This window comes from Alligator sinensis, unplaced genomic scaffold (assembly GCF_000455745.1).
Source record: "Alligator sinensis unplaced genomic scaffold, ASM45574v1 scaffold465_1, whole genome shotgun sequence".
In the NCBI taxonomy this organism is placed as follows: Eukaryota; Metazoa; Chordata; order Crocodylia; family Alligatoridae; genus Alligator; species Alligator sinensis.
Window position 1 is genome coordinate 2,805,868 of NW_005841979.1, and position 25,397 is coordinate 2,831,264.

Genomic DNA, 25,397 nt, shown 5'->3' on the forward strand with positions numbered 1-25,397 from the left:
TTGCCCCTGCCATCCCCTCTGTCCCCCTCCCCCAGCACCCCATGCTGCTGCCTCCAGGGAGCAGGGCCACTGTCTCCTGTCTGTAACACTCTTGGAGCGCTCTGACTGCTTGTTTCAGTAACCAATCTGAGTGCTCCAAGAGTGTTATGGACAAACAGACAGACTAAGCCCTTTATTATATTAGAAAGATCTGCAAACTTTTTACAGACACAAGCTTTTACTGACTTGTTTTATATAATGTAAATGTAACCCTTATGCCAGGCCCTGCATGGCAGTGATACAGGTGGGATTCAAATTTATGTATTTAACACCAACAATAGTAAAAAAGTTTGGCTGTCAGTAAAAGCTGTACAGGTTGTAAGCAAAAAAACAAACAAACAAGCCACCTTGGGTTGGCAACCCTGCTTGACCACAACAATAGTTTTAATCACTGCACTGCCTCCACCCTCACATGGGGCCCATACTCATCCCCACACTGACAACCCCAACTGTTCCCTTCATAGTTTTGCACTCACAGCCCAGTCCTCCCACCCCCCAAAACTTACCTCCATTGGCCCCATTCCCCCTGATCTGGCATGGACCCTCACCCACTGCCTCTTTTCCCTCATGGCCCACAGCTCTGTCCTGGCAGCACTGGCCCCACTCTGTCCTTTTGAGGCAAGCAGCTGTTTGAGGCAGGGAACAGCAACAGGCACACAACAGCAACTGCACATGACTGGACATGGAGGAGGGGGCTACACAGGATCCCCCAAGCCAGAAGGCCGACAGGAGCTTCCTGCAGGGTGCTGTACTCCCTGTAGTACTTCTGTAGTCCATCAAGCTCACCGTTGCTTAGCTTGTTTATGTACAGCTACAGGGTTGTTTTGGGCTTTTTTTTAATTAAGTGGGCTGTCATTTTTTTCCCTCTATTTTACAGGCTGCCCCTAAATTTATGGACAGTTGGCAACCCTGCACAAGTGGCATGGGCAGGTGCTGTGCGTGGCATGAGGCAGACTGGAAGTGACAGGCAGCACAGTTACAGATAGGGCAGAGAGCAGAAAACAGAGCAGCAGATTGACAGGGATAGGGTGACCATACATCCCAGGCAAACCAGAACAGTCCTGGCTTCTGTAAACCAGTCCCAACTGATTGGTCAAAAATCCGAGTACAGTCCAGTGGGGATGTGGAGTGGCACAGTGCACCAGGCCAGGCAGGCGGGCAGGCAGGCACCATTGCTGCTTGGTGGGAGCAAGGTGCGTGGACTGAAGCAGGGTCTCTAGCACACCATTCTGCTTCACATCCCCACCAGACTCTGCTCTAGGACTTCTGACCAGCCAGCTGGAATTGGACTACAGAAGCTCAGCTCAGCTCTGCAAGCAATTAACACTCCAACCCCTCCTGCACTGCCAAATTTCTTGACTCATGGAGACTCCACAGGATCCAGCCTCCATGAGCCAGAGGCTGAGCATCGCTGACCTATGATAATATTTGGAATTTCTATAGTCTAATTTGTGTAATGTCTGATTTTTTAAACTCAATATTTCACATCTGCTCTATAAAACCCTATAGATTTATATAAGCTGTCCCACTTTCCATGTAAGCATGCTAAAATGCAAAAACAACTAAACAAAACACTGAAAGTTTTTATGTATTTCTTCATGAGGACCAGTGTTCATCCTCTGACTTTCCTTAATATGAAAAGAAGAAAATGTCATTACCTTACCTGGACATCAAATTGACCATGTTAAATATTTATCTGTATAAACAGGTGCAATCAATATAAAAAGTGCTGGGGTTCTTTGAATTTAAGTTACACTTGCAGTAATAACCTTTTAAATTTAAGTAGGCAGTACAGGTATGAAACATTTTTTTTTTCTTACAATATTAGACTGAAAGTTCAAATAAGACAACTCTTGATGCTTAACACATCTTTTTACAGGAGACCTTTTGGAAATATCTTTATTTCTGGGCTAAATATATTGCCAGAATCAGTAAAAACTGCCAGGAGGAGGAACTTCATCAAATATTCTTTTACCAACACTAGTGAGAATAAGAAAGTATTCTGTTGTACTCCATTGTACTTACTGTAATCAAGTAAAGCTGTAAAAATACAAAAATTCTTACTCTAAACAAAATTCTCTGGCTTAAGCTATAGAAATATAGCTTTATTGAAAAAAGAAGTTACATACCTGCTAAAGGACAATGTGCTAGAAGTAGAATGAGTCTGGAATGTTATTACAAGAGCTTCCAATTTTATAAGATCAACTACCAACAAGATAGCTTACAGGACCAAGTTTTTAAAATAAGCTTGTCATAAATCATTTTAGAAGGCAGATTTATGACTTATAGACTAGCCAAAGCGAAAGTATGCAAGTATAATGAAAAAATACACACACACGCACGCTTTGTTGAGCTGTGGCAAATTTACAGGCACTTACCTTTCACTGTCAAAGATTACAGTATTTCACTGATTTTTAAAAACTTAGTTTGAGAACATCTTAATGATCTGATTGCTATATTTATTATTTTTACTGGCCAAAAAATATTATGAGTAGTTACTAAGCCAAGATTTTCAAGTGAACAACTAAAGAAAATCCAAAATAAAATCTTCAAAATAAAAAGAATAAAGGAATACATTTGAAATATCTTAGCTTATTGTAAATGTTTAAGAAACCTAGCTTTTCCAATGCTTTGCTAAACTCACTTGGTACAAAAGTAACAAACAGAAGCCTCTGTTTTAAGGTGTTTTTCTGGATTTATTGACCAGACACTAGATTTGTGCACCTTATCCCACCATTTCACCCAGGGGAGGATCCAGAGGAGAGTTTGGTCACACCACCCAATGCTGCCAGCAGCTCCAGTCCCATAGCATCCTGTTTTGTACCCTCCTGGATCTTTGAATGGGTCTACCTTGCTACTTCACTACTTTGACAAACAACAGGATGCCGAATTCAGGAAGTGTTGCTTGAAAAATCCTTTTGATAAGTAGCTGTGCTTCTGGGCCATGAGTTAATGCTGTATTAATACTTCCATTATAAAAAAGAAAAACACTGAAGATAAAACAGTCACTTCCCCTGAAGTCCAGAAGAACATGCTAGTTCTGGAGACTGTAATAAAATGCATGAGTGCTATTCTCTTCTAAATAGCTACAGATAAGAAACAGACGTAGTGGGCCAAACATTTCCTACCTGAAATAGATAGATTACATCATCCCAAACTACTGTGGACTTGGTGACAGCATATTACAAAGGCCATCATCACAGTGCCTAGAACGATGTCAATGTCAGAGAAGCACAACACAGAATGGAAATGGAATCCAAAGTATATTTTCAACCCTGAACGGTGAAGTGCTACCAGGTATATGTTGGGTACGCATAGGCAGGATGACAAAGGAAGGTGTGATAGGGGGCATACTCGGGGCCGGGTCTCACGTCGGCCCACCCACCTGTCTAAGTAGGGCAGTCCGCCCAGTCTCTCCTGCCACAACTTCCCCAGCAGGGTGCAGTTTTCTGTCATACCCAGGACCAGGAGCCTCCTGCTATCCCCATAGCTCCTGCCCTTATGTCCAAGGATGTTCGGAGCAGCAGCTCAGCCAGGTGTTGTTCCTTCGGCTGCCAGCAGCAAACTGCTGCCCCAGTCTGTAGAGCCTGGATCTAAAATGGAGGCAGCTCAGCCCTCTCCACCTATCCCAGGTGTCTCCTGCAGTCATGTGACTGCCTCATTAGGGCTAGCCCACACCTGCAGGCTGCCCTCAAACCTTGAAGTGGCAGGCACCAAAGGTGTCCTGCCACAGAAGGATTTACTGTTGCTGTCCCAGGTTGCCCCAGCTGTCAACCTGATCTCTCTTGCAAATGCTAAATCCACATAAAAATCCATATAGCTAGAAGAATTACATAAAAATGTAACTGAATTTGCTGAAATAAGTGTTTTTTTGTTAAGATTCATAAATTTGTGATAACAAAGGAAGTAGTTAAAAAAGTTAATCTTATATATTTAATGCAGTGTGCTGATTTTCTTTATAAAATATTACTCAATTTCTTTGTAGAAATGCTAAGTTTATGCTTAGACAGATATAATTTTTTTGCCCAATGGCAAACTTGTGAAAGATATGATGATACTTAAGATCAGCAATTCTAATTGTTTTTATATAGTATTTAGTTTAAACGTATAAAGCATTTACTTTCTAAATGTAATACATATATTGTGCACCTTATAGATAACACTTCTATACAAATATACATATTATAATTTTTTATCTCTCATGAAATAGAATTTGCAAACTCTTCAGGAATAACTAGTCACAGCTGTACTTCCATTAAATCTGACACCAGAATCTATTCTTTTTTCTATATAATTTTATGGATATGAAGTTACCTATTTATCCTAGGAAAAGCATACATTCTACTTTAAATTTTAAAAAGTACAGGCTCTTTCTAATCTTTCTGGCAACATACAGCCGTGGCATGAATCTAAATGGCTATTGAGACTTCTCCTAAAGAAAATACAGAAAAATGTTTGGGTAGGCAACTCTAAGGCTGTGGGCACAAAGCAGCAATATATATAGAAATATTAGGATTTCTTATTACTATTATAAGAAACTCCATGCTAACAATTAAGCATTTAAAAAAAAAGTTGGCCATTTTTAAAGCATGATTCACCCTTTAATTTTGAAATTGTAACTATATCTCAGCAATGATGTCAAGTACAATCACTAAAATGATATATTTGTACTACTGAACATACGAAAAAAGGATATCGTTCCAAAACCAGAGAAACCATGTCACATACATCCAGAATTTGGTTGCCAAGTATATTCCAAGAGGCAGTGCACTATGCATGGAGTGATCAAAGAATGATCTGTAAGACAAAAGAAATTATGACCAGAGTAGTATATAAAAATTAATCTGCACTGGTGCTCATAAAAGCCACCTTTCTTAGAACACAAATTATGACTACATCTTCATATATTCTTTGTAAAACCATTGCTCCCTGAGCCCATAGGAGAGGACTCCTATTTCATAAAATATACTGAAGAACACAGATAAATGACACAGTTAATGCCACTTCTTAGTTGAATAAAAGGAGTAACTATGACAGAAAATGTGAGTGATGTGGCTTTTTAATTTAAATGTGAACACATACATGATAGTATTCCATGGCCAATGCAATCAATTTTTAACCTATTCTAAAAAAAAGTATTAATTACTGGGCTGAAAATAAACCTGCATGGCCAACTTTGACTAATAAAAGATTAGTCCTTGTTTTCTTTCTATATTGATAGAAGTTTGTAAGATTAAGGTAAAAATTATGTAAAATAAGCAGGAATCTGGGTTTTTTTTTCATTCGCAATGGAAAAACCCAGATGTTCTCATTTTGAGGAGAAAAACCTGGATTTTCTCCTTTAAAGGAGAAAAACGTGGGAAATGGTGGCTTTCCCCTCGCAGGCTGACAGAGTTCCAGCCTGCAAGGGGCTGGGGGCAGTGGAAGGAGGGCAGTCAGGCAGGGGGTGCCATCTGCATCTGCACAGGTACACCAGGAGACCAACTTCTGCATGGAGGGAGTTGGGCAGGGCTGGGGCTGCTGCCCAGCCCAGCAGGCAGTGATGGGGCTCGGGGCCCAGGGCTAGAATGCATGGCAGGGCAGGTGGCTGTGGGTGGGGAGTGAGAGGCACCAGCAGGGCTGAGGGGTGCGACTTGGCAGTGAGGGGCAACCGGCATATCAGGGCTGCTCAGCACCACAAAGCAGTTGGGGGTGGGGGAGGGAGAGGAGGGGGGGGAAGAAGAGACAGGAGGGAACAGCCGCACCTGAACCTGCATCCTGGTGAGTGAAGCGGGCAGGGGGAGCTCTGATTTTCCATGATAAAACACTGAAAGTCAAACACTAAAATTTATAGGTATTTAGAATGTATTTTATTATAGTGATTGAGGCACTGATAGGCTTCCAAATTGCTTTAAAGGTGAAAATATATTAGTAAAACATTGTGTTCAACTGACACCTATATAGAGAGTGGTGCTTCATTTTAATCATGGAAAAATGCAGATTTGGGGGGTTTTAATCAGAGAATTTGCAGGAGTTATCAGAGAAGTTGTGATTTCTAAACAGAGAAAACCAGGATTCCTGAAAAAGAGCAATCTGGTCCTTTACTTTTTGCTGTCATAGTCTCAATATGAAAGTAAATAGCCTACAATCTTCCATATACCAACAATACTCTGATTTGTTTTGAAGTTGTTCACCCAAATGTCATATTGCCTTAATTAGTGACTCAATATTTATTCTATGATTCTATATTTGGATTACAGTATAATATTTCATATGACACTGACAATATACAATTCCACAGTGGCAAATGAAATGGGGAAGCCTTGACAAATGTTTAGTATAAAGCCACATTCTGACAGCAGTTAGAAATCACGGCTAAAGTGCTAACTCAGCAGTATTCACATGGCTGCTTATTTCAACACAGTTTAAAGTAAATGCCTACCGCAGCATGGGCAAGAGTTATGAATTACATCTACACGAGAGACTGTAATGTCAGGAAGTACTTAAGAAATATATATAACACATTATATTAAAACAGTTAAATAAGAAAGCCTCATTTTGCTTAGTCTGTGCATTTGCATCACGTGTCTATAGCCTTATATCTCTTGCTACTGCTGCGGACAGAGAGATGCTTAATGAAGACAATCCCAGAACAGGAATGGTTAACTTTCCATCTGATATAATTCACTTATTTCTGTGATGGGAAGCTAGTCCAAGTCAGTCAAGAAGAAAGTTACATATTGTGTTTGAACAAATGCCATCTCATGAGCTCTCCGAGTTCCTGCATCTTTCATAGCTAAGCACATCTATGAAAAAGCCTGAAGTTACCTGTGACAGAATAGGTCAGTCACTAGGACATGGACCATTCAAGTGACTCCCCATAACTTTTAGCAACTGAAGAACGTAAACTCACTATCTACCTGCCACCACATGTTAATGGAATATTCATTGCAATTTACATCATCCTTTCTTCTCCTCCCTTGCACTACCTTTGAGGTTGTCCTCCTTTCTTTTCTCCTCTTTCCTGTGTATTAGAGGCTTGTCCTCCCTGGTCACAGATATGTGCCACTACTTTGTGCCACAGTGCACACCCCTGCCCGTGTGCTTTGCAATGGGACCTATTGTCCCACTGTTCCATGTGCTGCAGTGGGGGCTGGCTGGGGCACAAAGTGCCTCAATGCAGGGCTAGCTGGCAGGCAGACCCCGTGCCTCAACCAGCTGGGAAGCAGCATGCTCCCCCGTCTCCACATGCTGCAGAGCCCCTGTGACCCAAGCTGGCTCAGACACCATGTGCCTCAAGACAGAAGAGCAGGAGCCCTGGGCTGGCTGCTCCCCTATCTCTATGTGCCTTGGCGCAGGGGCTCCACTATGGCACCTGAGGCATCCCCACCTCCAGGCACACTGCGCCCCAGTGGGTGCCTTAGCAGAGGGCTCCAAGTGCGTCAGCACACAGGTGCTTCATAATTATTTTATAAACCGTTTTAATGTTTCCAACTTGAAACTGAGTGCTGTTAGCAGAATTCTAGCACAGAAAGACTGCTACCTCACCAAGGAACCCTTTAATGACCAAAAAAGGCACCGATTAAGAGACTTAATGCAACTGTGAAAAGTAAAAACAACTTTTTCATAGGAAATATAAGGTTGCTAAATACATTTAAACACATTGTGCCTCCTACAAATTATCTAAACGGTATAATGCAAAACAGCTACATATTTTCTCAACTGCCTTAAAAGGCTTATTAAAAAAATAATCTGAAAGCTTGTTTTTAAAATGCAGTTACAAACATTTTAATTGGACCAAAAAGTCATATTATTATTCAGGGCATCAATGAAGGACTCCAATTTTAAAATTTACACAGAGAAATTTCTTTTGCCATTTGTTAACCATTCAATGATATTGAGATAAAACTGGTTTATCAGCCTCTATTTAACCCAAATGCAAATAAAGGATTTCTCTCTATTACTACTACATTATTTGCCTCAAACCCACATCATTTAAGTGTCTGTAAAGCAACTTAACAGAGTTAACATTACACAACAAATACATTCTTCTTTTTACTATTAAAACCATTTAGAATTATACCAGCAGGAACAAGAATTTGATACATTATATATTGAACTTTTATTCAAATCATAATTTATTAATATAAACTGATCCACATATCCTTTAGCTCATCCCACAGACTCAATCTCACTCGTTTGTCTGTTTTTTGGTAAGAATAATCTCACGATCTGTTCTACTATCACCACTTTAAAACCAAATCTTCTGTCAGCCTACTCATGCCCATTAGTAAGGCCTAATAGAGAACTCTCTTACACATCCATCTGCTCAAAATAGGAGAGAAGAAAACATTACTACATTTCTGAGCCAGTTGCATTTCTCTTTCAGTCAACTGTTATTCATGAACCATCAAGCTTTTCTTTTCAGTTTGTGTTATGTCATTGTGTAAAATTAAATATATATATATATATATTTATTTAAGTGACAGATTACTCCCATGTAACTGTTGTCCTTGGAGAACGTTACCTCTGTGCATGTTCCCATTGGTGAAAACGGTACCTCTTAGAGAACAGTGTCCGTTGCTACCATCTGCCCCTCCCTCCTGAAATACTGAGAAAGGACAAAGGAGGAATCGTTTCCAATGACCATACAGATACTTTTCTAACTGGAATTCCTGGACTGAGACTCCAAAGAAGTGGGCAAGGTTGATAAGGCAGGCAACATCTCAAAAACCAGCTGCACGCAAGTATTTTTTCCTTTCTCCTTTAAACGGTCTTTGCATATTCCCCATCTGTGAGATTAGTATGGAGTATGACCTCCTATACAGGTAAGTCATGTGAATGAAGATTATAAAACTGCCAAAATGAGCACCAGCTCTAGATAGAAAATAAATAAAATAGAACTAATGTAAATTCACTCTCCCAGATTTGTGAGAAGCCATTTTTCTCTTGAACCAGAGAGAGCTAAAATATATATGGTGGGTTTTTTTGTTAATCAAAGGATTAGTTTGCAAATACCTTTTAGTAACGACAAACAAATACATAGCTGGCAAGTCATCACAAGAACAGAGGTAGAATATCAGTCTAAATATATTACAACACTGATGAGATTTGAAACTGGAAATGGGCATAGAAATACAAATATTTTACATGTGAATTACATTTTAGAGGGCATCAGCTATGTATTTTGTATCTTCAGGTTCATGGGCTATAACTATAGCAATAAGAAAGGAAGAAGGAGGTCTTCGTATGACAAAGAGGACAGTTCGGCACTAAGATCTGGAACAGAAGTTCAATAAACCAATTTAACCTAAATCAGTTAAGTCTGATACTACATCCATCCAGATTTATCTTAAACTGGTTCCAGCCATTTTGAAAGTGTTTTAATGTCAAATGAACTTCTGTTGCATTACAGATCTGAACTGGTTTCCAATTACTTATTCCAGTTAATGTGTTATTTCTGTCCCTAGTCAAAGTAAAACACTGGTCCTAAGAGCACTGGAGAGAATGCTTCAGAGGCAACTAAATGAATATATCAACCCTATCATACATACAGCATAAACAAGTATATTGGTAAGAAAAAAACCTAATTTTCTTTGGTCTGGCCATCAATACAAAGCAATTACTTCATGCATTTTAGCGTAACATAGAGCAACGCTCTCCCAATATTTAATGTTATAATATAATAAAGTTAATAATGTAACAAAGTTAGCAGGGAATGGAGTCTTGAGCAATTGGGACTGAAATTGAAGTCCTGCTTATAACACTGGTAGACCTCAAACATTATATTTAATGTTTGCACTGTAAAGTGTAATCAACAACAATATTTAATACAGATTTGTTTTGGCAAAAGTTCTTGATTTTCTGAGGATGCACTAGGACTTCTTGTGAAGTATCTCTGCAATTCAGAAATTAGGGGTCAATTAGACAGGATTCAAGCTCAAATATGATACTTTCATCCCATCTTGAAGACAGAAAGCATCTGAGCTTGCTGCATCTTTGGAAATTAAAAAGAAACCAATGGAAAGTTGCACATTGCTTGAATCTTTCCTGAAGAGAGACCGGAGAAGACAACTGGCCCCAGGAAACAATATCAGGAAGAACCAAGTTCACAACTGAAGAAATACTCAAATACTTCAGCTCAAATATACAGTACTTAAGTTTACAAGAAAAACTGTCCGTAGACATCATAGGATCTTGGAAATCATGGAGAATATAGGGTTAAACTACTCTTAAGAGCATAATGTATGGCTTTTAATGACTGAATGACAAACACACACAATTTACAAGGATTTTGTTTTATAGTAGCAAAAGTTTCAGGTAAAGTTTAGCCAAAGCTGCCACTTTGTATTGGTTTACTCTGCCTGCCAAACTCTTTGGGAGTTGTTTTTATATGTATATACTTGGCACTGTTTTTTTGTTGTTTTTTTTTTAATTACTGTATTTTCAATTCTACCCTGCTTTTCCTACCTCTAACAACTTTCTGTTGACTGCTCTCTTCAGAGGTTATGCCACTGATTCTGCAGGGCATTCTCTAGAGACTGAACATGTCTTCTCTGCTGCTAGCTTCTATTAACTTAGTGCCCTTCCACTAAAATTAAAACAAAGGCTAAATTTCTGAGATGTGACATGACAGCACTGAATTACAGAAGTTCTTTTTCTGAGATATGATGATAAAAATACAAATGACTTCAGACAATACTGCATATTCAAAAGATGCATAAAGACCAGACAAAGAAAATGAATACGACTCATTAATTAAATCAACAGGACACAAATTTTTTCATAGTAAATTGAAAAAAATTTCTGGTAAAACACTTACTTTGAAAGGAATTGTACCACCGCCCATACGCCACCATACATTAGCCCTTTAATGAGCCAAGAATCAATGTCTAGGTCTGCAATAAACCCAATGAGCCAAATAACTAGGAAAGGAGTTCCTAGCATCACCTTCTGACGAAATTCCTGAACAGAAACAAATATTCCAGTAAGCAATTTACATGTTTTAAAGACAGTTCTTGTAGTAAACTGCTACATAACCAAGTTATGATAAAACTCATTCAAATCTTTAAAGACCATGCCACAGTAATGGGAGAAAAAGTTGTTTTTCTTCTATTTTCTTCTTAATACTTTCATATTATGTCTAACCATTTGCTCCCTGTTTCCTTGATTTTTCATCTGGTACAAATAATAAGCCAAATTATGTTCATGAATAAAATTAAGTTACAAAGTTTACTTATTCAGCTTTAAATTACACACAAACATGTACAAAAAGGTTATAATGGAATTAGGTTGGAAAGTTTTAGAATTAAGAAAGTAATTTATATTAAACATGGTAGACTGCATGCTGTACTGATACATACGTAAGGATTAAATTGAAAGAGTAAAAGGTGTTAAAATGTTGTAATAACTACCAAAAATATCATAAGGATCCATATTTATTGTGTGCCTGAAAGACTTCTATATCAAAAGTGCTGCGTTAAGAAGTGAAAGGTTCTATTTCATCCTTTCCAGAGCTGCAAACTCACTCTGGGATATAAAAATCAAGTTATGCTCTGCCTGCCTTGCATGTCATCTCCTTGTGCCCATGCAGGTACTACCGAGCTATGCTAAAGCTCATACTGCATTTTCTCTGCACTACTAATAAATTTTGTCAGTGAGCTGAGCTGACATAATAAGGTCTGTGGATTGAGAAGATGTCACCATTATCTAAAAAAATAGATTGTATTCTCTGTGTACCAGTAGCTTCAATTTTAAATAAAACTGAGTTCACCCTGATTTTGTGGACGCAAGGCATTGAAATTCCATGCTGTTAAATGAGTAAAGTTAAGTAAATAAATTTTATAACATCTCAGAGAAAGAGCATGAAACAAAGTCACATATTCAATCCCCTAAAAGGTGCCAGCCACATTACATACTATAGGCATGACACCTGTTGGGAGCAGAATACAAAAAGGATCAGAGCTTAACATCTATGAAGGAGATAAGAAATGAGAAACCAGGGTTAAAAAAAAAAATCCAAACAAACACATAACAACAGCAAAAGAACTACATAGCAAGTGGTGAAGATATAGTACATAAGCAAAGGAAGGTAGGCACTTCAACAAGGCAATTACAATGTAAATATGAAGTTAGTTCAGAGCACAGGTTAAATGAAAATTGCCAAGCAAATCAACAATATTGCATAATATACAGTAATTGAACAGTTGTTGGCTACATAGCCAACAAAAAGTACAGATTACTTAACCTAACATTCATCATGCGAAGTCCATTCATATACTTAGATTATAAACTCTTCAGGAAAAGGAGTCATCTCTTTTTGTAATGTGTTTATACTGCCTAGCGCCTGCAAAATATTGCTGCTCATACCCCCTACCTTTAAACACATCTCTGCATGTTCATTCTTTAGGAAGAGTGTTGACACCAACATCAACACGCAGCAACACTGTTACTTAAACTGTGCTGACCAAACAGGAGCTTCATTGCCAGTATTAAAATTTAGGCATGTATTCTTTGGCCAAGCCCCGCATACTTCTGAGGGTACATGTACCCTAGTTTGAAAACCACTGGCCTTCAGGAAAGATTGCTATGGCTGTGCTAGCCACAGAGAAGATGAAGAAATACCGGAATAGAAAGCTCCTGTTAATATCTACTTGTGTAATTTTAATATCATACTCACTACTTAAGTATGGAAATACCTATTTAATAAAAGTAGGGATGCAAAGCTGCCAAGGAGGAAAATAAGATTTTACATATAAAAAAAAAAAGTAAATGTTTCTTCTCACCTTATCAGCCTTTAGTTTTCTGAGAAAGGATGGATTATCATACCCCTTTGCCTGTCTTGCCTCCTGCAAGTGGTTGATCATCCAAACATTTTTTCTCTGCTTTGCCAAATCAAGTGGTGATTCTCCCTGTCAGGAGTATAAAAAATGGGAAAAATCTAATTTACAACTAAAATGCACTACGAACAGTTTATTTTCAAAATAGAAAATTACAAACCTAAAATTATTATTTGAATGAAAAATCATCAAATAATAATAAAATAATCTGGTATTATTATTATGGTATTAATAACCTTGATGCTTATTTTTATAACAAAAAGACCATTTTAGTTCCTTTGGTCTCTTTCTCCGGTTCCCTTCTAACTGCACATAAGTAGGAAACATAATGCTTAATCAGCAATCTTTAAGTTTTTCCTATGCCTCACCATGGCAACAACTACAGCCTTAGGGATTCACTGACATAAAATCTGTTTGTTTCGCACATTCGGTCTACTAATCTAAAAATGGAGGACCATGTTTCCCCATTAACTATTGACAGGCAGCAGAAATCAAACAAAGATTGGCATTTGTGACCCACTGGATCATGGAAATATTCCACTGCATATTCTCATTCCTCAGTTACTTTTCTGCCTCATAAGAAGAAACCACTATAAAATACTTTTATGAGAAAGGCTTCTCAGATAATTTAATGTTACCAAATCTGCCTCAGCCACTTAAGTTCTAGGAGGAAAACTGAAAAGGATTATTGATTGCTCAGACCCAGTTCATCCTACCTTTGTATATCTGGGTTGTGATTCATTTTCCCTGGAGGGCTCCCAAGTCAATAACAACATTGTTATATAGTCTCCTTCCCTTCCCCCACCCCTTCCCTTTTTTCTCCCCCTAATAACTCTCAGAAGCGAATCAGAGACACACAGAGAGAAGGCACTTAATAGATTTCAAGCCACAGAGACTTACAGTTCTTTTCTACCCCAAAAGAGCTAAGTGAAAATTTGTGATTGGGGTCTGATATTACAGAGGAGGCAAGAGACAACCAATTGCAGGTACCTCCAGCTCCAGTTATGCATTTGGCTCCTCCTCTCTTCTATTGGAGTTAATTCCCCTCCTAAACAAAGCATTCATGGAGGCTTGAAAAATGGCTGAATCCTCCACCGTTCGGCCCCCGCCTAAAAAAAAATGAGACAGGTACCAGAAACTGAAATCACCCAGAAAGGGCAAAAAGTATGAGACTGAGATTTACACAGGCACAAAGAAGAGCTGGCCACTTATCTCCGACTGAAAGTTAACAGGATTTAAGCATCCAACTCTGATTTCTGCCTCTGAAAATCTTGTCCTGAATCTCAGATAAGGGATTAAGTAGCACATAATGGAAACCCAGAGGTGGATTCTTCTGGATATTAAGGGGAGTGTCCTTCTTCTTTTGTACGAGGAACTGACTCAGCCTAATCTATCAGAACATTTAAACAAAGAAGTTATTCCTGTCCTTAGAGTCTTTTATTCAGAATGCTAAAATACCGAAAGTTAGCTCAACCCTCTACAGAAATGTCTGAGGCCAAACCACAGTAAATGCCCTACTTAGTCACCAATCTATAGGCATTTTTTACCACTAATCTATGGAGAACCCTAGATACTAAGGTTTTGATAGCATTTTATGTATGTATCCAGACTATAAAGATTACCTGTGCACAAGCAATTCCCTCTGGGAGTTGTTCTCCCAAGTAATTCTTGTTGTTGTCTTGGGGTCCAGATCAGCATCCCTTCCACTAGAGGGCCATCTGACACCTAGGGACTGCCTAGATAAAAAGATTGAGGGAATTTAAAAAAATTTTTTTTGACTAATTGGCCATTTTAGTGTATTACCTGAACTCCTATGGAGGTATGACTGATTTGTTAAATAGATTTCACTTATACCATAAATCAGGTATCTCAAACTTGGTCTGTTACTATTTATCTTTGCCAGAAAGCAAGAACTAATAGGATGCGTTTTCAAGAGGCTAAATGATTAGAACAATTAATCTGATGTGTAGTTATTATAGGGTACAATGTTAGCGGGGACATTCTTTATGGCTGAGTCCTTAAAGACATCACAAAACTAAGAAAGTACATCAAGAGGCTTGCCAAAGATTCTCTAATACACTGAGCTCATTTCTCTTTTGATGAACACTTTTACTTTAGAAAGTCAGGGTTAGACAGTATAATTTCTGTCATTCTTCCCTTGTGCATGGAAGCTGTTATAAAGTACCCATAACATTTCTGCTAATACACTGTAACTCCTCAAATAGTTCCACGTCAACTCTTCATCTATGAGACAGCCCGGAAACGTATGGGTCATCACATCAGATAAGTATGTATCAGGTGTAGCAAAATTACTGCACAGGATTTAGTTTCTCCTCTCAGCAATCACAGCAACTATCTCCTTTCTGGTCCTTAAAGGAAATCAATTTGATCTTACTACTAGAAAAAACAATGTCTTGTTATTTGTCTTCTTGATTTTACTGTTCAAAAACTCAAGTGACCACAGACCCAATTTTAATTATTTTAGAAATAACTCAACTAATTTGTGAACCACAGGCACTTTAAAACCAATCCTGTGAGGTTTTCAATCTAGGATGCTGCCTAAGATACCTGTATTTGATGAAGTGGGCTCTAGCTCACAAAAGCTTATGCTATATCCATCTCTGATTTAGTTAGTCTACAAAGGTGCAAATCAATCATGCCTTCTACCTAATAGATATATGCCTTCATATTAATAGGATTTCTCAGGTTTACCCTAGACATTTGGTCCTCTCAGTACACAGCCATCTAAATATAAACACCTACTTCTGTTACTACTACCACCACCAACTACCTCTTGACCATTTGATGAAATCAAGGAAGATATTCCTTCTGTTGAAAAAGAATCCAAGGCCTTATTTCAACAATTTGTGAGGGAACTAACTTGATTCAGAGCCAAAGCTCAGAGGCTGCTAGAATATACTTTACCAGCACCTATTGCCTCAAGTTGATTGTGAACGTCACTAAAATCTGAAAATCTCATAGCAAACAGTTCAGTCTAACCTGGGAATAAAGGACCGATATTTTCATCGACAGGAATCAAGGAATACTTGATGCCATATCCCTTATTTACTCAAATCCAAGATTAGGTCCCCTGTCTTTCCTGCCCTTCAACATGGTGCAGGAGAGAAACCCCCTCATTTTTTATTCAAGTACAAAGCAGGGGTGAGACAGCTGTTGTGGCTCAAGCTCTGATCTGGGCTCAGGGTTGGGATCAGAGCTGCTGCACTCTCTCCACTCCTGTGCAGACTCTGTCCCTGGGGCATGGGACACCACCTGGCCCAACAGAGCTACTGCTGTCACAACCACTGCTGTGTGGATGGGCGAGGGCAAGGGCCAGAGCCAGCATGTGCTCTGTGCTCCAAGCCAAAGCCACCACAGATGGTGGGGAGTGAAGGGGTAGGGGCTTAAGCATCAGGCTGCTCCATTCCTCTACCACCTGCCCCCCTGCTGCTTTCCTTGCTACAGCAGTGGGGAGGATGAACTTAAGATGATCCTCCAATAATCAGACTCTAGACATGGAAAATTTGTTTTATAATTTTCCATGTCTAGAATCCAAAGACAAATTTCCCATGTCAAGAGTCTAATTATTGGAGGGGCATTTGATAAAGAGTAGGTTTTAAGTTTGAATGAAATTCTGACTATGCTGGGGATGAATTTGAGGTGAAGTTTGAACCCCACCTTTCCCTATGAAGTGTCATGCAGGGACAAATAAGCTGTAAATGCTTGAATCCTGCTCACACACTTCTGGCCAAAAAGTGATGTCTTCAACAGGGAAAATGGTCTTCAGAGTTAGCTGAAGTAAGAAGCATTGTAAATAGGGCCTAAAGGGAAAACCCATGAATTTCTAGAGAATATGAGGTCCCAGTACAGTAGGAAAAAAAAATAATTGGTGAATTATGAGGCAACAGGCCACTGAGAAAACTTCAATAAGCTTGGATGAAAGAAATAAAATGACTGTACAGGCAGTCAAGACAACTACTTAGGTGGACCTTAATTCAACTGAACAGAACAGAACGCTGGAGTTATATACGTGCAACAGGGAGCCAAAGAACCTGAAGCATGCATTTGGTCAAGGTCCTGTTGAGCTCCCCAAATGAATGTTCCATTTTGACTGAAGTCCTTCTGGTGGATGCCTTTCTACTCTGTATGAGGCTCTCCTCCAGTTGAACAGATCAGCCACTTGTGTCACTTAACTGGCTAACCTCAAGGCCATCAGATTGGAGCATGGAATTTCTGACCCCAATGTTAAGAGATCAGGTCCTGGCACTCTTTGGAATGGATCAGTTACTGAATGGACAACTACATCAGGCCTGTCAGCCAACTGAGCCTCTGTTCTCATTGCTTCATATTTACATTCATGACTATTTCTTGATTTTGAAATTGCTCGAGAAAAGCAGAGGAATCTGTAGAAAGGCATGAAGTAAATGCAGATTCCATTCCAGAAAAGAGGACAATTGATAATAAGCCTGGGCTCATGTTCCCTCAGGCACAAAAATTCTGGTAATTTGATGGCAAGAAGTCTATTGTAAGAACAGATGGAACATCAGCTATATGATGGACATTCACAAACCTATTTGTAACAGGCTATGGACTGTGAACAGGTAGTCCATCACATTATGCTGACATCCTAGAGGTCAAGGAACACTGATATTACCCCAGGTTTGCAACATCCAGGGCTCGATAGCCTCCAGACCAAAGTGCCTATCTGCTTGTTGATGGACTGCATTGCAGATAAGCTGTCAGCAGTATTAGCACTACTGTATCTTGAAGACCATGCAGGCTAACCTGGTAACTCCAGCTTCAAAGACACTGGTGTGCCTACCTCCATCTTCCGGAGCTAGGTTCCTTGCATTTGTAAATGGTCCAGATGATTTCCAAGATCCATTCAGACTTTGTATTAAACAGATTTTGGATGAAATACATAAACATGTAATGCTTTTGTAGTGTGTCAGACTACTAGAGCCACAAATTCCATTTCAATGTCATACACAATTTATAGTAAAGAGAGCTGGATTTCCTGATCCAAACAACTCCACTAGAGGATGATATGGTTTGGAACTGGAACCAGTCTATTCCTATCTTGCTGAGCCTGTATTGAGATACTGGACTATAAATTATGGGTTTCCTATACAAGGCATGTCCTGGTTCTGGATTGAAACCACAAAGCATCTAGGTTCAGGTTTCAGAATCAGTGATGACAATACTGTCAGTGCTTTGGCATTCACACCGACGTGGAAAGCAGTTACTACTTTGGCTCTGCCAGCACATACGCTGCCCTCTTTCCAGTGCTTGATCCTGGGTCATGACACGGGCTGAAAGGAGCACCCAAGGGACCACCACCTTTGAGTCTGACATGACCGTCACAGACTGCTCTATTAGATCTAGCTTGAGTTGCGCATGCCTGGATTTGCATTGTTCATATGCGGCTCTTCCTTTGGCAGAAGCATCTCCTGTGCCCACCCTTGTTACGGATCAATCTATCACAGAATGGCCAAGGTTTAAATCCTGAGGGCGAACAGTTCGTCCAATGCATGGAGATTAATGGAAACCTTTTAAGATCATAGGAAAAAGGGGACATATGGGAGATTCCATTAACTTTCCTTCCAGTCAAATGCCTAGGCTAAGTCAGCTCCTCTTCAGAGCAGCCATTTAGCCATAGGGGAAAAAAAGTTTAATAGCCTAAGGAGCAGTACAGTGTAGAAACCTAGGCACAGAACTTAGAACAAGAGACTCCACAGTCTAATTCCAGCTTTAACACTGACAGTGACTGTGGCCCTGGTGGAATACTAGGTCTTTTTAGCTTTCCTTGTTGAGTGACTGTTGCTTTGGAAAGATATTAACAGCAACATGGGTGGGAAAAAAAAATTACTGGTAAGGGAACCCAATGCACAGAGACCATCTCACCTTCCTCAAAACAGCCCAAATCCTACCCCTTTCCCAGGGCTGAGCATGAGGAATCCACCTAGGTATTACCCCTGGCTGGACCCTGAGGGAGGATTCTTCCCCTCCTTATCTCCCACATTAACCTCTGACAGTTGGGTGCAGTTTTCCAACTATCAAATATTTCATAAACCCTGAACCCTAATTTTCATCCACAAGGTAATGAGAAAATTAAAAGTAAAACCTGAGACATTATTATGAATACAGAATTGCCAAAGGCATTTGACATGCATATTTATAACAGAAAACCACAGAGACCGTCTATAATTCTTCTCTAGCAAAGCACCTTATAAAACTGTGTTTTTTTCAGAGCTAAAAAGCTTGCAGAAGAAAAGATAGCAGAAGGAGCAAGTTAGTCTATCTGTCTACCAAAGTTAGGCTCTTAAAAAATCCCCCTAACTCTAACACTATTAAATCCAGAAGAGATGCGTGAGATAGGGACATGCTAATAGTTTAATCACAGTAGGTATTGTTTTGTAAACAGATTCCACTTGTCTTCCATGAAGACACTAGGTAAGAAGTTCCTCAAGTATTATTTGGTTTCAAGATAAACTTCTGTGAGTCCTAAGGCCACAAATACAGTCTACACAACTACTTATAGAACAGTTTATTTTAACTTCCCTGACACCTACTGTGCCTCCTTGGAATTTTAGCCTTCCCCAGAAAAAGTAGTGCTATAATAAATTATGCAATTTGGAAGGTCCTAATTTTCTTACCTTAAGAACTTTAAGCATTTTAAGATTTCCTAGGTTCTAAAGGGAGATATACTGGTGGCTGTTCCTTGTAAAATCCCTTTTACATAATGGACAAAGACTTGCAAAGGATTGTCCCTGCTTCTCCTCAGTTTTTCACTGAAATCAGAACATAACCTTGCCTTGTTTTATAGGAACTCAAGTCCCAAATTTAAGTTTTATACCTGCAATGAAATTTAAAAGCTGTTTAGGAATAAATAAGTTTCACAATAGCTAGTTGTACTACTTTGGAGCTTGTTTCCAAAAAACATGTCCGATTAGTTCCATCAGACACTACTTAAGACAAAAAGTTTCTTGTCCATCTTGTGTTAAAAGATCGCTCAATCAAAGCTACAGATCTCTCCTATATAGAAGATGACTTCTAACTGACCACTGTATTCTCTCTCTCGCAATTATTTCACTAAACAACGGGAAGTAGGAACTTTCTGGTCAGAACCTGGAGAACAGTTGTGTTGTAAGAATCTTCCTAGTCTGTCTACAATAAGCACATTTCAATTTAGCAAAAAGAATGCAACAAGTCATGCAAATTTGGTTTCTGCATGATTCACAATTAACTTACTCTTTCTAACAAACAACATCTATGCAGCTGTTTTATTACAAAGTAATGTATTAAGCTTTTTCACATTTTAGGTAATGTTTCTACTTCCTATGTTATTTTTTTACTCTATCAATTTGTAGTTCCCGTGGCTTTGAAAACCATGGACTACAGAACAAGCGTTTTGGGAGCGAAAATACCATGATCCAGCAGGTTCAAAAGCCTCTTTTCTGACTGACTGCTGCTGCCTGTCAAGAGTTAAGATGACATAACATCCTAGTTCCAGACAAGAGGATATCCCTTTATGTGACTGAAGTGTATGAACATTTATTAAAGGGTCAAAGAAAATTACAAAATGTAGCTCAGAAAGTAACTCTGGCAGTATTCAAGATACAAGGATAAGGAATATGTTTGAATGAAGTTATAAGATATTCATTTCACAGGACGCAATCATTTTACGATTAATAGTTTGAAGAGATGCCACAGAAGAGAGCCTTGTACGAGCTTGCATAAGTTGAAACTAAAATACAACACCTCCATGGTTAACAGCACAGGCTCATAGAGCATTACAGCACATTCATGTCAACAAGTGTGAGAAATAAGTGCATTGCTTCAAAACAGGGTGGAACACCATACACGGACTACATAAGCTCTCATTCAAGACCATCAGGATTTACGACTGGCATAAATGGAATGTTTAGTATTGTAAATTTGCATTAAACTTGTGTATGTATATGTATTCAAAATGTGCATTAGCTGTTCCTGTAGTTTTCGAAAGTGGATGCATGTCTTGTATTGAAGAATACCCACACACTTATATTCCTTAAGGTCCATAAATGGATTGCCTCTGTGGTTGATGACACAAGACAACCCCGAACCAGTGTGAATAACAGGACAAATATTCTGAAATACCAGATTAACTGGCCTAAATCATATACAATACAATTGAAAATATTATCCTGGGTTCATCTACCTGCCCACCTCCTTTGTGCCTCAGAGGTAAAGTGCTTCTAAAGTAAAGTGGATAGATTAGCCTGAAAATAGTTACCAATTCCTTTTGGGGAGATGAACTCCCTAGAGGCAGGCATAAGATAGCAGAGTTGTATGTCAAGCCTGGTATACAAAGTTTGTTGGAGGGAAAGAAACGAGATGAGATCAAAGCTCCACTGTGCCAATTCTCCACTACTGTAAGGTCTCTTAAGGCGTACGTTCAAGAAACACCCTGGCTGCTCTAAACTAAGTCTTTATTGAACTAGTTCTCAACCTTAACTCCTGAAACTCCCATCCAAAACCCTTCACCTAGCAAACTAACAACAGGGAACATACTCATCATTTTACTTTTACCAATATTCTTTGAGGTACAACATTTTGACTGCCAGTGAGTGAAGTCATACTGCAGCATCTGTCCTTGTCTCAAACAACATGGAACACCAACATTGAGGTTAAACCAAAAATTTATATACAAGATGAGATTTCCAGTGATGGTCTCCAATTTTGCACCCACAAGCATGTACTCCCATTAAAAAGCTAAATTTGAATAGCTGAGTACATAATACAATTCCTTACGCATTTCTATGGATACATATACTTACACAAGGATTTTGTTCTGTGTGCAGAATTAAAGGTTATGTCCGTGATTGCTGAAAAACTGATACCTAAATTTAAAGGAAACTAGATAACTGCCCTGTGATGGTATATATGGTCACAAAGAAACTGAGAAAGCTAATCTAAAAATCAAGACTTACTACAGATGATATCAGTCATTTCTGTATTAAAATTACAAGAGATTTAAGGTACATTTTTACCTTGATATTTTGGGCATCAACATTAGCTCCTGCTTCTAGGAGAAGACTAATCACTGTAGTATTTCCTGCTAGCACAGCCCAATGAAGTGCTGTGTTTTTATGATATTTGTCCCCAAGATTAACGGAAACATTAAAAGTAAGCAGCAATCGAGTTGGGTCCACACTAGAAAAACAAAAGCCAAATTAGACATGTATAGAACTAAATGACACATGCATTCAAAATTGATCTAGGAGTCCGATTTACTTAAACCAGGGGTTGTCAACCAGGAGTACCCCTGGGGGTACTTGGAAGGTCACAGGCAGTACACAGCAGAAGCACAGAGAAGCAAGGGTACTTGGGAAGCGCGCTCCTTTGCACTACCACACGGCAAGTGGCAGTGGTGTGCTTCCTAAGTATCCCCACTTCTCCTGCCACTGCCACACACTGCCACCCATGTACCCCCCCACTCACTGACTGGCCACCAGGGGACACTGTCCCCACGCCCCTGTCAGGGAACCCCCACTGTCAGGGAACCAGCTGCTGCCCTCCCCCACTTGTCCAGGTGTTACAGTTCGGATGAGGTACCCTCCTTAAAAAAGGTTGAAAACCCCTGACTTAAACCTAAAGATTTTGTATCACCATCTCAGCTCTAGAGAAAGAAGGAGTAATAAATACCACTGACATGATTCTGTTCCCATTGATAAAGCAAACATAGTCCTGAAGTTAGTCAATCTATTAATATCTTTTTCCTACAGACACAGAGAGAGGGAGAAAAAAATTGGGGGGGGGGGGGGGGGGGGGGCTGTGGAGTAGGGGGGCTGGGACCAGGCAGGGATTGGGAGGGAACAGAGCCCAGGATTCGGATTGGGGCCAGGGCCTGCTGCACCCATCCCTTCCCCCGCACCCAGCGTCATTGTCTGACACTGGCACCCCACATAAATCCACTGCCCCCTAGCCCCAGCCACCTCCCTGCACTGGTCCTGGTCCCACAACTGCCCGGAGGGGCCTGGAGCTGGGAGCCATAACGGGGCCAGCCTCAGCTGCAAGAGATGGAGCGCCCGGGCCCCCCGCAGCCACCCCACCCCACTCAGTCATCTCCGGGAAGAGCCTGGCACAATCCCGACCCCAGCCCCAGCCTGCAGCAATAGCCTGCCCTGCCCCACACAGATCCAGGGGCACACGCCCCTCCATGCCTCCCGGGGTGCGTGCAGCAGCAGGAGCCACAACCCCCAGACGACCCGCTCGTGGATCAGTCCCTCGCCCCGACGGCTGTGTAGTACCTGCCCCTCCTCTAGCCCCAGCCCCACTCCCTCCCCACCCTGATGCAGCTGCCAGAAGCCCTGAGATGGGCTACCTTGTGGCCCTACTGCTGCCCCGCATTTGTGGGGGCTAAGCCCCATTAGCCCCCCGCCTTCCGCCACCTATGCTTAGAGATGTAGAACATATTTTATACATATTTTATTTCCCCACATTTCACAGCAAATGAACAAAATTATTGCAAACATGTAGTATCATGCTGACAATTATGTATATGACATATGGCAAAGCAGGTACCAAACTTATACCACCTCCATGCCACTCCTACAGAGGAAACAAAAACAAAGCACTAATGTAAGACAACAAATGTTCTCTCTTCTTCAGAAAACATTACAAATGAAGAGAGTTATAGCAGGGAGTTGGGTGGCATTATGGAAAATAAATTACGTTCCTAAAAAGATATACATGTAAAAACAAAAACTATTTTATACTCTCTAGCTAATGCAAAATGCTTGAAACAAGTCTGTATTGCAATGAGTTTGTTACCTATGTGTTCTGTAAGCTGCCCACATTAAGGGTGTCATTCCATTTTGATCCATCATATCTACATCCTGATAAAAAGAAAAGTATTAGTGAGATAAGTAAAAATGCTTAAATTCCAATATACTTCAGAAGCATGGAATTTGCAATGATAGATCAGCTCTTGATCGTTTTAGTTCAGCATCATCTTTAATATAGAAACTAAGGCAATGTACAGGCATAGCTACATTTCTAGCAGGAGAAAGGCAGCTCTCCTAGCAGAAGCTATGAGCATACAGGTATTCACAAATTTTCTCTTGGAACAAAAATGGTGGTTCCAAAAGAAAAGTAACCCATATCAGGCCTGGGAGAGGTTGCTTCCAGCAGAGTTTCTCCGGGGAGTATGAATATCTATACACTTTCCTGCTGCTTGACTCCTCCCTAAAAGATATCTCAAGAAAAACCAAATATAGCAAAGTTGTATAATGCTGCAATTGGGAGGAGAGAGATATTTTTCCTGTACCTAGTATAAATAAAGTAACACCCTAAACACTAAAGAAACAATACATGCAGAAGAATAATTCATCACCTTAAAATGGCTGATCACAAAATATCAAATGTTTCTCACTTACAAAGCAAGTTCTTTCAAATAATTCCTGTAATCTAGTACAGAAAAAAAAATTTGCCTCGTTTTGAGCCTTTACTATTAAATAAGACTAACCTTTTAATTCCAACAAAAATAAACTTTATTTAAAGGGCCTCAGTGCCACTACCATTCAAGAGTACAGCAATATTTTCATTTCCTTCAGCATTACATTACAGTTCTTGGCATAAAAACTCTTCCTACAATTTAGGACTATCCTTACCCCAAATTATCTATCTTCTGTTTTTTTTCATTCAGGGTACTGTTTTTAGTAAGTGTTCAGAACCAGTTCAATCTAATAGTAAAATTAGTGATCAAGTCTAAAAGAAAAACAGCATTCTAGTATAGCAAGCTAGTTAATAAATGGTTTTAAATTGGCAGGAAAACAATTCCTTAAAAAGAAAAAAAATGTAAGTATGTTAATTCTAAACAGTACTGTATTACAAATAAATCAGGTACCTGCCAGACCTGGCTTCTTATACTTTTTTCCTCCCCCCACCTTTTTCCCTCCTCCCCTCCCCTCCTTTTCTGCCCTTTGTCTTCCTAACTTCCAGCTGTTTCCTTTTTCACAGACAGCTTCTTTTCTACCTTGAATTACTACCACTGCAGAGTCTTTCTTACTCACCTTTGGCTTTTTTTCCCCCCCTGCCTTTCTCCCCCCACCCTTCCCTTCCCTGCTTGACCTTCTGTTTTCCTAATTTCTACCTATTTACATTCTCACTGACATCCTGTCACACTTTTAGCTTCTCTCATTCCTTGGAGACTCAGAGCAGCAGAGATTCCCTATGCCTGAAGAAGGGCGATTGCTCCTGAAAGCTTGCTAAGAACTTCTTTCCAACTACTCAGTTGGTCTAATAAAAGATTTACTCAAAGAACCTTGCTTGCCATGTTACAGATATCACATTTAAGGTAGATGAAATGAAATGAATGAGACCACAGAAAATTAAGTGACACCTGTCAGGTTCATAGAATATTACTTTAAACTTTACCAGTATGTGTGCGTTTGCTAACAACCACTAAATGGATGGTAATATTGTGCTTATAGTCTTTTTCTATGTTTGATTATCAGCTGCCTTTTTCCTATTTTCTACATACTTCAAGTAGTTCAT

General features: G+C 39.7%; 1 protein-coding gene across 1 annotated transcript in view; it reads right to left on the reverse strand.

The window, feature by feature from the left end:
- ZDHHC17 (zinc finger DHHC-type containing 17) overlaps window positions 1–25,397 on the reverse strand; it is a 111,589-nt gene that overhangs the window by 27,940 nt on the left and 58,252 nt on the right. The window contains exons 6-10 of the mRNA XM_006021117.3: window positions 23,673–23,737; window positions 21,890–22,052; window positions 12,804–12,929; window positions 10,841–10,983; window positions 4,736–4,836 (exon numbers count right to left, since the gene is read on the reverse strand). Coding sequence (XP_006021179.2) covers window positions 4,736–4,836; window positions 10,841–10,983; window positions 12,804–12,929; window positions 21,890–22,052; window positions 23,673–23,737 — 598 coding nt within the window. The remainder of the gene's footprint in view (window positions 1–4,735; window positions 4,837–10,840; window positions 10,984–12,803; window positions 12,930–21,889; window positions 22,053–23,672; window positions 23,738–25,397) is intronic.